Source organism: Dendrobates tinctorius, unplaced genomic scaffold (genome assembly GCF_039654945.1).
Source record: "Dendrobates tinctorius isolate UK_male_01 unplaced genomic scaffold, ASM3965494v1 ptg000014l, whole genome shotgun sequence".
NCBI classification, from domain to species: domain Eukaryota; kingdom Metazoa; phylum Chordata; class Amphibia; order Anura; family Dendrobatidae; genus Dendrobates; species Dendrobates tinctorius.
This window is the reverse complement of record NW_027361682.1, coordinates 7,576,220-7,590,079: the sequence shown is the minus strand read 5'-3', so window position 1 is coordinate 7,590,079 and position 13,860 is coordinate 7,576,220. Positions and strand designations below refer to the sequence as shown.

General features: G+C 48.7%; 1 protein-coding gene and 1 long non-coding RNA gene across 2 annotated transcripts in view; both read right to left on the bottom strand.

Annotated features, from left to right (window-relative positions):
- LOC141070663 (uncharacterized) overlaps positions 1-11,806 on the bottom strand; it is a 45,405-nt gene extending 33,599 nt beyond the window's left edge. The window contains exons 1-4 of the mRNA XM_073559570.1: positions 11,585-11,806; positions 11,379-11,502; positions 11,198-11,295; positions 10,080-10,170 (exon numbers count right to left, since the gene is read on the bottom strand). Of these exons, the coding sequence (XP_073415671.1) occupies positions 10,080-10,170; positions 11,198-11,295; positions 11,379-11,502; positions 11,585-11,806 (535 nt within the window). The remainder of the gene's footprint in view (positions 1-10,079; positions 10,171-11,197; positions 11,296-11,378; positions 11,503-11,584) is intronic.
- Positions 11,807-11,894: 88 nt separating this feature from the next.
- LOC141074297 (uncharacterized) lies at positions 11,895-12,774 on the bottom strand. Its single transcript, XR_012227179.1, has 3 exons — positions 12,657-12,774; positions 12,264-12,386; positions 11,895-12,039 (listed from the first exon to the last, which is right to left on the bottom strand). It is a non-coding gene; the product is annotated as an uncharacterized lncRNA (long non-coding RNA).
- Positions 12,775-13,860: the final 1,086 nt, after the last annotated feature.

Genomic DNA, 13,860 nt, shown 5'->3' with positions numbered 1-13,860 from the left:
TTTTCAGGTATGGACAAAAGAGCAAGAGATTGGGCCTCACGAATCTCCTGCTCCAATCTCAGGGACACCACAGCCACCACCACCCTGTGCTGAAGAATGGAGGAGGGAGGCTCAGGAGGCGATACCGGATCTAGGCTGCGAGACAAGGCATCCGCCTTCACATTCTTGGAACCTGGTCTGAAAGTGATGGAAAACTGAATTCGGGAAAAAAAAGTGACCACCATGCCTGTCTTGGAGTCAGACGTTTGGCGGACTAGATGTATGACAAGTTCTTGTGATCTGTAATGACAGTGATACGATGGACAGCCCCCTCCAAAAAATGCCTCCATTCTTCAAAAGCTAATTTAATGGCCAACAACTCTCGGTTACCCACATCATAATTCCTCTCCTCAGAGGAAAATTTTTTAAAAAAGAAGGCGCAGGGTCTTAAGTTAGTTAATGTGGTGGGACCCTGGGACAACACAGCTCCCACTCCCACCTCAGAGGTGTCTACTTCTGTGATGAATGGTTTAGACAAATCAGGTTGAACCAGTACCGGAGCAGTCATGAAACGGTTTTTTAACAAAGAAAATGCCGCCACAGCTGGAGCTGACCAGTTTTTGAGATCAGCCTCCTTTTGGGTGAGATCAGTGAGGGGTTTGACCACTTGAGAGAACCCCTTGATGAATTTTCTATAGTAATTGGCGAAACCCAGAAATCGCTGAAGACCCTTGAGATCTCTGGGTTGCACCCAATCCACAATGGCCTGTACCTTCCTAGGGTCCATACGAAACCCCTCAGCTGACAGGATGACCCCTAGAAAGGACAATTCTTGAGTAAAAAATGAACATTTCTCCAGTTTGGCAAAGAGTGAGTTCTCCCTGAGCCTCTGGAGAACCGCACGAAGATGACCCATGTGACTTTGTCTATCAGAAGAATATATGAGTATATCATCAAGATAAACTACTATAAAGCATCCAATAAAATCAGAAAAAGCATGGTTAATGAAATTCTGGAATACTGCTGGTGCGTTAGTCAAACCGAACCGCATAACCAAATTTTCAAACAGACCCTCAGAGGTGAGAAACGCAGTTTTCCACTCATCCCCCTCCCGCATATGGATGAGATTGTATGCTCCACTGAGGTCCAACTTAACCACCTGGCCCCTGACAATTGATTGTACAAATCAATCAGTGGGAGAGGATAAGTGTTTCTTATGGTTATCTTATTCAGTTCTCGAAAATCGAGGCATGGGCATAAACCACCATCCTTTTTTTTTTTTACAAAAAAGAACCCCGCCGCCACGGGAGAGACAGACGGCCGAATATGCCCTTTCCGGAGGCTGTCAGAGATATACTCCTTCATAGCAGCCCGCTCAGGGCCGGAGAGGTTGTACAGACGGGCTTTGGGCAATTTGGCACCGGGAGCCAGATCAACAGCACAATCGAATGGGCGGTGTGGTGGTAGAACCTCAGCCTCCTTTTCGGAGAACACATCCTCAAAATCCTTCAGGTACTCCAGAATATCCTCCAGACTAACGGATGACATAGACACAGTGGCAAGACAATTTTCAGAACAAGCAGGTCCCCATTTAACAATATACCGGGACCCCCAGTCAATAACCGGGTTATGCCATTGCAACCAGGGAAACCCTAACACCAGGCCAGCAGGGATGTTATCCAAAACAAAGCATGACATGCGCTCCTGGTGTAGGGCCCCCACCCTGAGGGTGAATTCTTTGGAACTGAAATGGAGACCATCCTTAGTGAGAGGTCATCAATAGCCACAATTTTTAAAGGAGTCTCCAACCTAACTGTCCCTTATCTACAGCGTCACCTGGTGGACTAACAATATGAGAGGTGTTTCCCTGCATGTTCTTAATAGTCTCAGTCAGTTCTTTCTGTAAGTGGGTATGAGACATGACAAGGGACTGATGATTCACAGAAAAATCTTGCACCATCTGAGTCAATCTGGACACTTGATCTGCCAAGTTATGCAGCAGATCCATTACCAGAGGAAAAAAAAAAGTGCAAAATCCCTTTTAAAATGTATAGGTTAGTGATAATATAGTGAAACCTCCACCAGGGGGAGCTGGTGAGGGAAGAGAGGTTACACACTAAGAGTAGCAAACACTGAGCAATAGCACAAGTGTGACAGGTAACGAGAGAGAATGGTCAGACGAACCGAGTCAGAAACTAGCAGGAGCAGACGTACCAGAAGGAGCAGCAATACAAGTAGTCAAAATACCAAGCCGAGGGTCAGAAAGCCAAAACATGAGCACAGGGTCCAGAAACATGAGACGAAATACGTGGTCGGGGTACAAGCCGGGAAGTCAAAAGCCAGAGAGGAAACGTAGGAGCAGAGACGAATACCAAGAGACGGGGTCAGAGATCAGTCCGGGTCATACACATGGATACTAGTCAGAGGCAGGAGGAACACCAAGGTAATGGGAATGTGGACAGAGCAGGAGACATTGCCGGACACACATCAGGGGATCAACTGACATGACTGAGCCCCAGTAACACAGGAACAAGTGTGGATTGTGCAGACGCCACTTCTGAGCAGTAACTGGCGGTGTTGGAGGCCAGGGGAAATACTAGAGACAATGGAGCCAGAGGCCTAAGTGGAGAACGGTTAAAAATCAGTAGTAGTGTGAATGTGGAGGCAGCAGGAGACTTTGCTGTCCACACAGCAGGGGAGCAGCTGACGTTACTGAACCCCACTAACACAGGAGCTAGTGTTTTTCTCTGTGCAGACGGCACTTCCAAGCGACAACTGGCTGTGTTGAAGCCCAGGATCAATCATGCAGCAGGCTGAGGCCTACTTGGAGCAAGTTGAAAATCGGATGTAGTTTGAATGTGGAGGCAGCAGGAGACTTTGCCGTCCACCCAGCAGGGGAGCAGCTGACGTTACTGAGCCCCACTAACACAGGAGCGAGTGTTTTTCTCTGTGCAGATGGCACTTCCAAGCGACAACTGGCTGTGTTGAGGCCCAGGATCAATCATGCAGTAGGCTGAGGCCTACTTGGAGCAAGTTGAAAATCGGATGTAGTTTGAATGTGGAGGCAGCAAGAGACTTTGCCGTCCATACAGCAGGGGAGCAGCTGACATTACTGAACCCCACTAACACAGGAGCTAGTGTTTTTCTCTGTGCAGATGGCACTTCCAAGCGACAACTGGCTGTGTTGAAGCCCAGGATCAATCATGCAGCAGGCTGAGGCCTACTTGGAGCAAATTCAAAATCGGAAGTAGTGCGAATGTGGAGGCAGCAGAAGACATTGCCGTCCACACAGCAGGGGAGCAGCTGGCGTTACTGAACCCCACTAACACAGGAGCTAGTGTTTTTCTCTGTGCAGATGGCACTTCCAAGCGACAACTGGCTGTGTTGAAGCCCAGGATCAATCATGCAGCACGCTGAGGCCTACTTGGAGCAAGTTGAAAATCGGAAGTAGTGTGAATGTGGAGGCAGCAGAAGACATTGCCGCCACACAGCAGGGGAGCAGCTGGCGTTACTGAACCCCACTAACACAGGAGCTAGTGTTTTTCTCTGTGCAGACGGCACTTCTGAGCAACAACTGGCTGTGTTGAAGCCCAGGGATTACAGTTCAGGTGGTAGAAACATGAACACAACAGGAGACCTGGATACTGTTGCCAACCAACTATTTATTCTGGAAGAGGACTGGCAAATTTTGGCAAGATCCAGGCCTTGTTCATTTTCAGAAAAGTAAGCCGGTCAACGCAATCGGAGGATAGTCGCGTGCGACGGTCTGTTAGTATACCACCTGCGGCACTAAAGACGCGTTCCGATAATACACTGGCAGCAGGGCAAGCCAGCACCTCCAATGCATACTGGCTAAGCTCTGGCCATGTATCCAACTTAAAGACCCAAAACTTGAAGGGGGAAGAGCCGTCTGGGAGTACACTGACAGGGCAAGACATATAGTCTGTCACGATCTGACGGAAACGTTGCCTCCTGCTGACTGGAGCCGTCTGTGATGGTGTAGACATTTGTGGCGGGCACACAAAACTTTGCCACATTTGGGCCATACTGGTCTTGCCTTGTGCTGAGGCGCAGCCTCTGCTCCCTCTTTGTGCAGAGCTTCCTCCACTGCCTTGACGCACAGAGCTGCTTTGTAAAGCACTAGCAGCACTGCTCTCGGGTGGAATGGAGAACATGATGGACTGCACCAGTGTTTCTTGGTATTCCCGCATTTTACGCTCCCGGTTCAACGGTGTTATGAGGCTTTGTAAGTTGTCCCGGTAGCGAGGATCTAGGAGGGTGTACACCCAATAATCAGCCGTGTTGAGAATGTGGACGATGCGGCGGTCGTTTCTCAGGCACTGCAGCATGAAATCAACCATGTGCTGCAGACTCCCAACTGCCCAAAAAACGCTGTCCCCTGCTTGAGGCGTCATCTCTGCCTGCTCTGCATCACCCCACCCTCGCTGTACATACTGACTACAGCATTGTGTACCTCCCTCCTCTGGAGAGATGTCTTCCTCCTCCATTGACTCCTCCTCATCCTCCTCACAAAGTGTCCCCTGCCTAGGCCTTTGTGAGGTACCACGTAGCGCAGACTGTCCAGAAGCAGATGGCATTTGTGACTCCTCATCCTCCACCTCTTCCAAAACCTCCTCCCTTAGTGCTTGCAGTGTTTTTTGAAGCAGGCAGATAAGGGGGACAGTCATGCTGACTAGTGCATCATCTGCACTCGCCATCCGCGTGGAATCATCGAAGGCACGCAAAACGAGGCAGATGTCCTTCATAGAGGCCCACTCAGTGGTGCTGAAGTGTGACCGGCGCACAGTACGACTTGTTTGCGCCTGATGCAGCTGGTACTCCATTACTGCTGCCTGCAGCTCACACAACCGCTCCAACATATGTAACGTTGAATTCCACCTGATGGGTAGGTCACATATGATGCGATGTTCCGGAAGGCGTATTCGGCGCTGCAGAGCTGCAATGCGCGATATTGCCGTGCTGGAACGCCGCAAGTGAGCGCACTCTATGCGGACCTTGTGCAGCAGTGCATCAAGATCCGGATAGTCCCTCAGAAAGCTCTGCACGACCAAGTTGAGCACAAGGTGCCAGACATGGGATATGAGTGAGGTTGCCTAGGCCCAGAGCTGCCACCAGATTTCGGCCATTGTCACACACTACCAAGCCTGGCTGGAAATTCGCTGGCAGAAACCACATGTCGATCTCCTGCTTGATGGCATTCCAGAGCTCCTGCGCTATGTGGCTTCGATTCTCCAAAGAAATTAATTTCAGTACGGCCTGTTGACGTTTGGCCACGGCTGTGCTCATATCGGTCGTAACAGGCTCCTGCAGCGCTGATTCTGAGGAACTGGAGTATGAGGAGGAGTCAATGTGTACAGACTGGATTCCTGCAATCCTTGGAGTTGGCAGAACACGTACAGCGCCACTCTCAAGATCTGTACCCGGCTCCACAACATTGACCCAATGGGCAGTGAGGGAAAGGTATCGTCCCTGTCCATGGGTACTGGTCCACGCATCGGTGGTCAGGTGGACCTTGCTACTGACGGCGTTTAGTAGCGCATGTTTAATTTTTCCCTCCACATGCTTTTGCAGGGCAGGGATGGCTTGCCTGCTGAAATAAAAGCGGCTGGGCACGGTGTATTGTGGGACTGCCAATGCCATGAAGTTCCAGAAGGTGTCAGTCTCCACAGCCTGAATGAGAGCATTTCAAGGGCCAGTAATTTGGCAATGCCAGCATTCAGAGCCTGTGCTCGGGGATGGTTTGCCGAGTATGGCCGCCTTTTCTCCCATGCCTGTGCTACTGATGGATGTAGAGTGGCCTGGGAGTGTGAAGATGAACGGGAACGTGGTGCTGTGGGTGGAATGTCACTGGGTCTCTGGACAACTGTGCCAGAGGTTCTTTCATGGCGATCCTGTGAGGAAGCTGAAACAGCTGTGTGTGAGCTGGAGGGAGAAGCTACAACACGAGCTGAAGAGGTGGTAGGTGGTGCTGTAGGTTGGCCTACGTCTTCAGTGTGTCTTTTAACTCCACCACGTGCTTGGTCCGCACATGTTTCCACATATTTGTGGTACTGAGGTTGCTGACACTTTTCCCTCTTTTGACTTTCTGATTACACAGCTTCATTTGACAAAGCAAATGTCATCTGCAACTGTGTCAAAAAAGGACCACGCACTGCAAGTCTTGGGAGCGCCCGTTTTGGCTTTTGGAAGAGGAATGCTCCTAATGGGTGCCGAACTGGAGGCTACAGGCAACCAAGTCTGCCCCCTCCCTCTTCCTCCTGTTTTGGCCGTTCGGGGAATCTCTTGCTCAGAGCTGCTCCCACCACCTTCCTGTTCCTCACGCCATGATGGGTCAAGGACCTCATCATCTACACTCCCCTCTTCAAACACCTGTTTCTCCTGGGTAGTCTCGCCAGCACAGTACGCATAAGAAAGTGGCACCTGAGTCTCGTCATCATCTGATGCGTACTGAGGTGTGCTGACCATAGGCACTGGCCCACCCGCCTCTTCAGATTCAGAGGGACAAAGCAGTTGCGCATCACTGCATACTCCCTCTTCTTCACATTCTTGAATGCTGCTTGGCTGGCCCCCTCTTTCCAAGCCAACAGATTCAGAGAACTGAAGAAGAGACTGTGATGGCTCCTGTCCAGGGCTCTCTGACTGCCTGGGCAATTTGGCAGGTGGTGAAGAGACAGATGGTTGCTCTTCAGTGCTCTGGCCCTGAGAGGACGTGGAAGTCATTGAAGTCGATGCGTTAGCTGCCATCCATCCGACAATGGCTTCAATTTGTTCCTCCCACAGCAGTGGGGTACTGCGAGGTCCTACAAAGCTGCACATAAAGGACTGTTGCCTGGTAAAACTGGGGGATGCTGACTCACTGGTGCCCGCAGCAGGCACAGAATCCACACGTCCTCTCCCTGCAGAATCCCTATGTCCTCTTCCTGCTGAAACTCCACGCCCATACCCACGAGCCTTACTCCCTGCCTTCTTCATCTTGGTAGACTGATAAAGATAGGCAGAAAAGTACAAAGGGGGGGCTTAGTGTGCTTATTCCTGAACAGCTGCTAACATTTATAAGAAACGCTAATTTTATAAAGTGTGTGGACTACACTTTAATATGAGCTAATGTGGCCTACACAACTGTCAAATGGAGTGTTTGGTGAACTTTATTTTGTTTTTTTTTTCAAAACAACAAAAAGGATGTGACCAAAGATTTGAAAGTGATAGTATCACAAACTTTTTGGAGCTATTACAATGCAGGAAGGTAACCTACAATGCAAAAGATGAGGCTCCAAAAAATAGGGTAATACTAATCTGGCTGCGGCTGAAGGGCACAAGCCAGAAAAATGGCTCCTCTTTCTACACCTATATAGTGTTTGCAACCAAACAATGTAGATGGATACGGATGGATGCACACTAATAGGAGAATGAAAAATGAGCTGCAATAAAAGAAAAATATGTATGAGGCAGTGACGCATGCTGAGCGGCCTACAACCAGACATAGCTGCAGGACACACTACAGCGTGAGCTGCACTCACACACAGAGACCTCTCAGACAGCCGTGAACAGTGCAGATAAGTGGGCACTAGCACTGAAAGGCTGCAGAAAGGCTCCGCTGTCTTCTCCTATAGTGTTTGCAACCAACGTATATGGATGCGGATGGATGCACACTAATAGGAGAGTGAAAAATGAGCTGCAATAAAAGAAAAATATGTGTGAGGCAGTGACGAACGCTGAGCGGCCTACAACCAGACGTAGCTGCAGGACACACTACAGCGTGAGCTGCACTCACACACAGAGACCTCTCAGACAGCCGTGAACAGTGCAGAAAACTGGGCACTAGCACTGAAAGGCTGCAGAGAGGCTCCGCTGTCTACTCCTATAGTATTTGCAACCAACCAATGTAGATAGATATGGATGGATGCACACTAATAGCAGAATGAAAAAAGAGCAGCAAAAAAAGAAAAATATGTATGAGGCAGTGACACACGCTGAGCGGCCTACAACCAGACGTGGCTGCAGGACACACTACACAGCGTGAACTGCACTCACACAGACCTTGCAGACAGCTGTGAACACTGCTGCAAGGCAAAAGAAAGCTACAGTGGTTTATTATGTAGCCTGGGTAAAGCACAATATGATTTGGAAAATCGCTATCTCTAACTATCCCTCAGAGTCTTGAACAGCAGCCTGTCCCTAACTGAATTCACAGCAGAGTGAACCCGAAATGGCGGCGGCTTTTATAGTGCATCATGACATCATTTCAGCAGCCAATCACAGACATGCCATTACTTAACATGCCTACATGCCTAACAGGATGTACCCACACTTCTGAGGATTGTCATTGGCTGAATCAAATCAAACTGGCTCATAGCATTATGGGAACTTCCGATTCCGGTATTCGATATGCTAAAAGTATTGGAACTCAGTATCGAAATTCCGATACCGCGAATATCGGCCGATACCCGATACTTGCGGTATCGGAATGCTCAACACTACTCATCACTAATTCTAACCTAAATGGCTCTGGTTGTGTATCACAGATCCTGACTTCTTGGATATTCCTGTTTTTGAGTTCAGCTTTCTTACTGACGTTTCTCCTTCCTGAAGATTTTATATCTAACCATAGCTCATGGTTCTGAGTCAGCTACTTGACAATTCTTCCGGCCAGCTTGCACCATAGAACAGCAAGTGGCTCCGTGGGCCTAGTCTAGGGGTACATGTGTAAGTCCCAATCCCTGTACAGCAGTTAACTAGCTACAACCCTGTTGAAAGTAGCCCTCTTAAGTTCTGCCAAGTGATCATGAACAGTGTCCCCGTGACAGGGACTTCGTGGTGTCATGCTGCCTTGTTACTACCTTTGTCTGTTCCCGATGGACTTTATAACTGAAGTACCCAGCTTATTTTACTGTACAGTTATTTGACTGATTGTGGACTGATTTTTTCAAAGTGGTTTACTTTTTCTGGCCGATCTTCCTGCAGCCACCAGTCTGTCCTCAGTTATTTAAGCACATCCTCATGTGCATCAACCATTGCAAATCGCTTCTGATACAGGTACAGAGCCTGAAGCAAGGTCCTGGGGTGTGTCCTGTGTATTATTGCAGGTTCAGTTAGATTTATTTTCCTCTCACCTTTGATGCAAAAAACTTGAATGAGGAAATCAGTTTCAGTCTGGAAACAATAACTGAATCTACTAAAAACATCAGTCAGAACAATCCCATGGGCTACAAGCTGCATCTTTACAGATTCTCTACTATTTCATGTGTCTCATCTTAAATCAATAGGCCTAAACCATTTCCATAGGAATCTCCCTGTTATCTCAGTCTTCTAATCCTTATCCTGAATTCAGGTTTGAGTAAAATAAATGTAAAGGGATCCGGAGCAAAATTATTATATCTCATGGACTGGAAAAACTATGGTCCGGCGTATGATAAAATAATAAGACATACTCACCTTATAACTGGGAGCACTTCAGCCTCTCACTGACCTCAGCGGGGGCCAATGCATCGCTGCTGTGACCAGTGATTGGACGCAACAATCGTATTTCTCTACATCCAGAACACAAGGTACCGTTACACCTAGCGATGCACCAGCGATCCCAACCAGCGATATGACGCGGTCAGGATCGCTGGTGCATCGCTAGGTGGTCGCTAGTGAGCTGCCACACAGGCAGATCTCACCAGCAACATCGCTGGGGATGGGGATCGCTACTTACCTGTCAGACAAGGCGATCCTGCGTCCTCCCTCCCGCGTCGCTCGTCGGCGCCACAGGAAGCCCAGCAGGAAGTGGCCGACGAGAAATGATCCAGCAGCTTCTCACGCGATCAGCGATAACCAGCGGGGGAGCCGGTCGGAGGTAAGTATCATATGCAGCGATATCGCTAGCAATATCGCTGCAATGTCACAAAATCGGTGACTTTACAGCGATATTGCTAGCGATATCGCAGTGTGTAACGGGGGCTTAACTCTCTCTATTTATTCTGAAAAGCATCATTTCATACCATACAGTAAATATATAAACAAGTATGAAAATGCTGAGTAATGCACCCAAAAATTAATCACATAATTGTATCAGAATTCAGAATGTAATCAGAACTCACCTGTGCAGATATCTGTAGGAATCTCCTCTTTACACCGCTCATCACCCCTCTTATATGTCTCTGTAGTATGAATATGGGGCAGATCTTTACCCTGAAACAAAAATTGGAAAAGTCACAGACAGATGGAAAAGGTGCGGGAAAGAATAAAAAAGATTATAAATTAACAAGACGGCCACAAATGACATGACAGCAGCAGTTATCAAGTAGCTGCTGGACTGTATAAATCCAAACTGTCGGCTCCTAATTCTAACCAACAGCCTCTATAACCAGAAACTTGGAGAAGATCCAGACAACATCTCATTTCTACGGTCAGCTTTATCCTGACATCTTCACCAAGTATGAAACATACACTGAAGTGCCATATTATTAGAGACATCCATCTAGTAGAGCACTGAACCTCCATGGCCATCAGAAGCTCAGCAATTTGTGGTTGTTGATTACACTTGGTGTAGAAATGTTGGCCAATGAAGCCAGGATACTTTTTAGAAAACTTTGTGGTATGGGGCGTTGTCCTCCTACCACAGGGTAAACGACTGCCATGAAGTGATGAACTTGGTCGTCCACAATGCTTAGGTAAGCTCTCCATCTTTACCAGACTGACATGATCAGTTCACTCGAATTTCCTATTATTTTATGGATTCAGTTGCAGTTTGCATTAGTTGTGCACCAATTGTTCCTAAGAACGGTTCTTGATATCTTTTTGATGAGATTTTAATAGCCACATGATCCCCTTTCAATGGAAGTTTATTATCAATTGTAACATTCTCTGTATATTCCTGACACATTACAGTATAAATCTCACTGAGATGGCAGTTTCTGAAATATTGGTCCTGACCCGAGCACCGATGACTGTGCCTCATTCAAAGATGCTCAGATCACTCTTGTTTTTCAGTCTAATGTGAATTCACACTGAAAAATTATCACTTCATTTTTTGCTGAACTCTGGTGTCATTGGTCTAATTACCATATACAGAAATCTTAGTTATGAAAGAATCATTGTCTCTAATAAATTGGTCATTCAGCATATAATTCTGGTGGACAAAACAAGACTGAGCACAAGACCTTCACAGCTTCTACACAGCGTAGGGGAGATCTCATGACACCTTCTCTCCATCTACCTGATGATCCTGAGGAACATCGGGATCTTCTTGTTTACAGTCCTGTGGAAGAAGAGGACGGGGACATCTCTCTGGTGTTGTCCTCTCACTGGATAGAACTGGAGGAAACACATACAGGGACTGAATTCATTCTTTACATACAGATATTTATAGGCCGTGTGTATTTAGTCCTGTCTATTACCTGGTGATGTGAGGGGCTGGGGAACCTCCATTATGACGTCCTTGTACAGTTCTTTGTGTCCTTCTAAATACTCCCACTCCTCCATGGAGAAATAGACGGTGACATCCTGACACCTTATAGGAACCTGACACATACAATGATACTGTCATCCCCCGATCCCTCCATAGCGTTAAGGTACAATGTCCCAGCATTCCCAGCAGTGTCACCTCTCCAGTCAGCAGCTCAATCATCTTGTAGGTGAGTTCTAGGATCTTCTGGTCATTGATGTCCTCATGTATCAGGGGGGGAGGTGGATGCCCCGTGATCGGGCTCAGGTGTCTTCCCCATCCCTCAGACACAGGGTCCTGACAGCGCTCCCTAGAGGTCTTCTTTACTACTGTGTAATCCTGGTTATGGAGAGACACATTAATAAACCTCACTACAGACATTTCCAGAGTCCTCACCTCTCCAGTTCTGTCCGTTATTCCCATAGATAAGAATGATGTAATGTGACATCATCAGAATCTCTCACCTCTCCAGTAAGCCGGAAGAGGATCTCTAGGGTGAGGTGTAATATCCTCTCCGCCATCTTGTCCCTGTCCCTATCCATCCTTGTAGGGTCACTCAGGAGAATTCTCTTATATAGAAGATCTCCACTGAGAGGATCCGATATTGTAGGGACCTGAATGGGGAGAAGATGACGATGTAACATCATAAAGATCCCATGTAAGAAATCTCCGGAGCTGTTACCGGCTTCACATGATCACTACATCCAGTCATGGCCTCGTCCTGCCCCCGGTATAACACACAGTCCCATTATAGTCACACACAGAGATTTATCCCAGGCTCAGCACTGAGGGGGTTAATGTCCCCTGCCCCCAGTAATGAGGAATCTCCAGCACCTACCTCCACCTGCAGAGCCGCACACCACATATATGGCTCTTCTGTGCGCACAGGACCTGGGATGAGGTCACAGGAGGGGAGGAGTCAGAGGTCACATGATCAGGGGCCTCAGTGTGCAGGACTCTGCTGTGATAATAATAATGTTATTTCTATGGCGCCAACATATTCCGCAGCGCTGTACAAATAAGGGGAGACATGTACAGACAACAAAGACAATACAAAGTAACAGATAGTTCAGCAGTTACAGCATAGCTCCCAACCGTCCTGATTCTCACGGGACAGTCCTGTTTTTGACCCCCCCACCCGCATCCCGCTCGGGACGCTATTTTTCCCGCATTGCACTGAGCCGCCGCCCCCCCATGCACTGACCCCATCCTTGCCCTCCCAGAGACCCACCACAGCCTGCAATGATGTTGCTTGGCTGCTCTGTGCGCACAGGACTTGTGATGAGGTCACAGGAGGGGAGGAGTCAAGGGTCACATGATCAGGAGCCTCCATGTGTGCACGACTCTGCTGTGCTGGTTGTCATGGTGCTGGATGAGGTAAAGTTTCTATGTAGAGTCAGGAGGGGTTTACAGTGTGGATGTTACAGAGCTGTGTGTGTTCGAGGTGTACGGAGCGGAGCCCTGTGTGTACGAAGTGTACGGAGTGGAGCTGCGCGTGTACGAGGTATACAGAGTGGAGCCGTGTGTGTACAAGGTGTATGGAGCGGAGCCGCATGTGTACGATGTGTACGGAGCAGAGCCGCATGTGTACGATGTGTACGGAGCAGAGCCGTGTGTGTACGATGTGTACGGAATGGAGCCGTGAGTGTACGAGGTGTACGGAGCCACGTGTGAATGAGGTGTACAGAGTGGATCTGCGTGTGTACAAGGCGTACAGATCAGAGCCGCGTGTGTACGATGTGTATGGAGCAGAGCCGTGCGAGTACAAGGCGTACGGAGCCACGTGTGAACGAGGTGTACAGAGCGTAGAAGCGTGTGTACGATGTGTACGGAGCGGAGCCACGTGTGAACGAGGTGTACAGAGCGTAGTCGTGTGTGTACGATGTGTATGGAGCGGAACCACGTGTGTACGAGGTGTACATAGTGGAGCCGCGTGTGTACGAGGTGTACAGAGCGGAGCCACGCATGTATGAGGTGTACGGAGCGGAGCCGCACGTGTACGAGGTGTACGGAGCCACATGTGTACGAGGTGTATGGAGCGGAGCCGCACGTTTATGAATTTTGTGGAGCGGAGTCGTGTGTGTACTTGGTGTATGGAGCAGAGCCGCATGTGTATGGGGTATGTGGAGAGTAGCCGTGTGTGTACGGAGTGGAGCCATGTGTTTACAGGATGTACGGAGCGGAGCCAAGTGTGTTTGAGGCATACAAAGCGGGCCTTTACCACGGACACAGGAGTACACGGCGGAGCCCCGAGGAGCACTTTAAAACTCGCACATGATGGTCCACCAGAAGTTATGTGCTGGAAGCTGACCAGAAATTAGGTATTTTCATGAGGAGATTGGGACGGAACCATGGAGGCACTTCAGGGAATGCTTCAGATCCATCACCGTGTCCTCCTCCGACAGCGTGGACAGCGGGATCGCCTTGGACTCGGG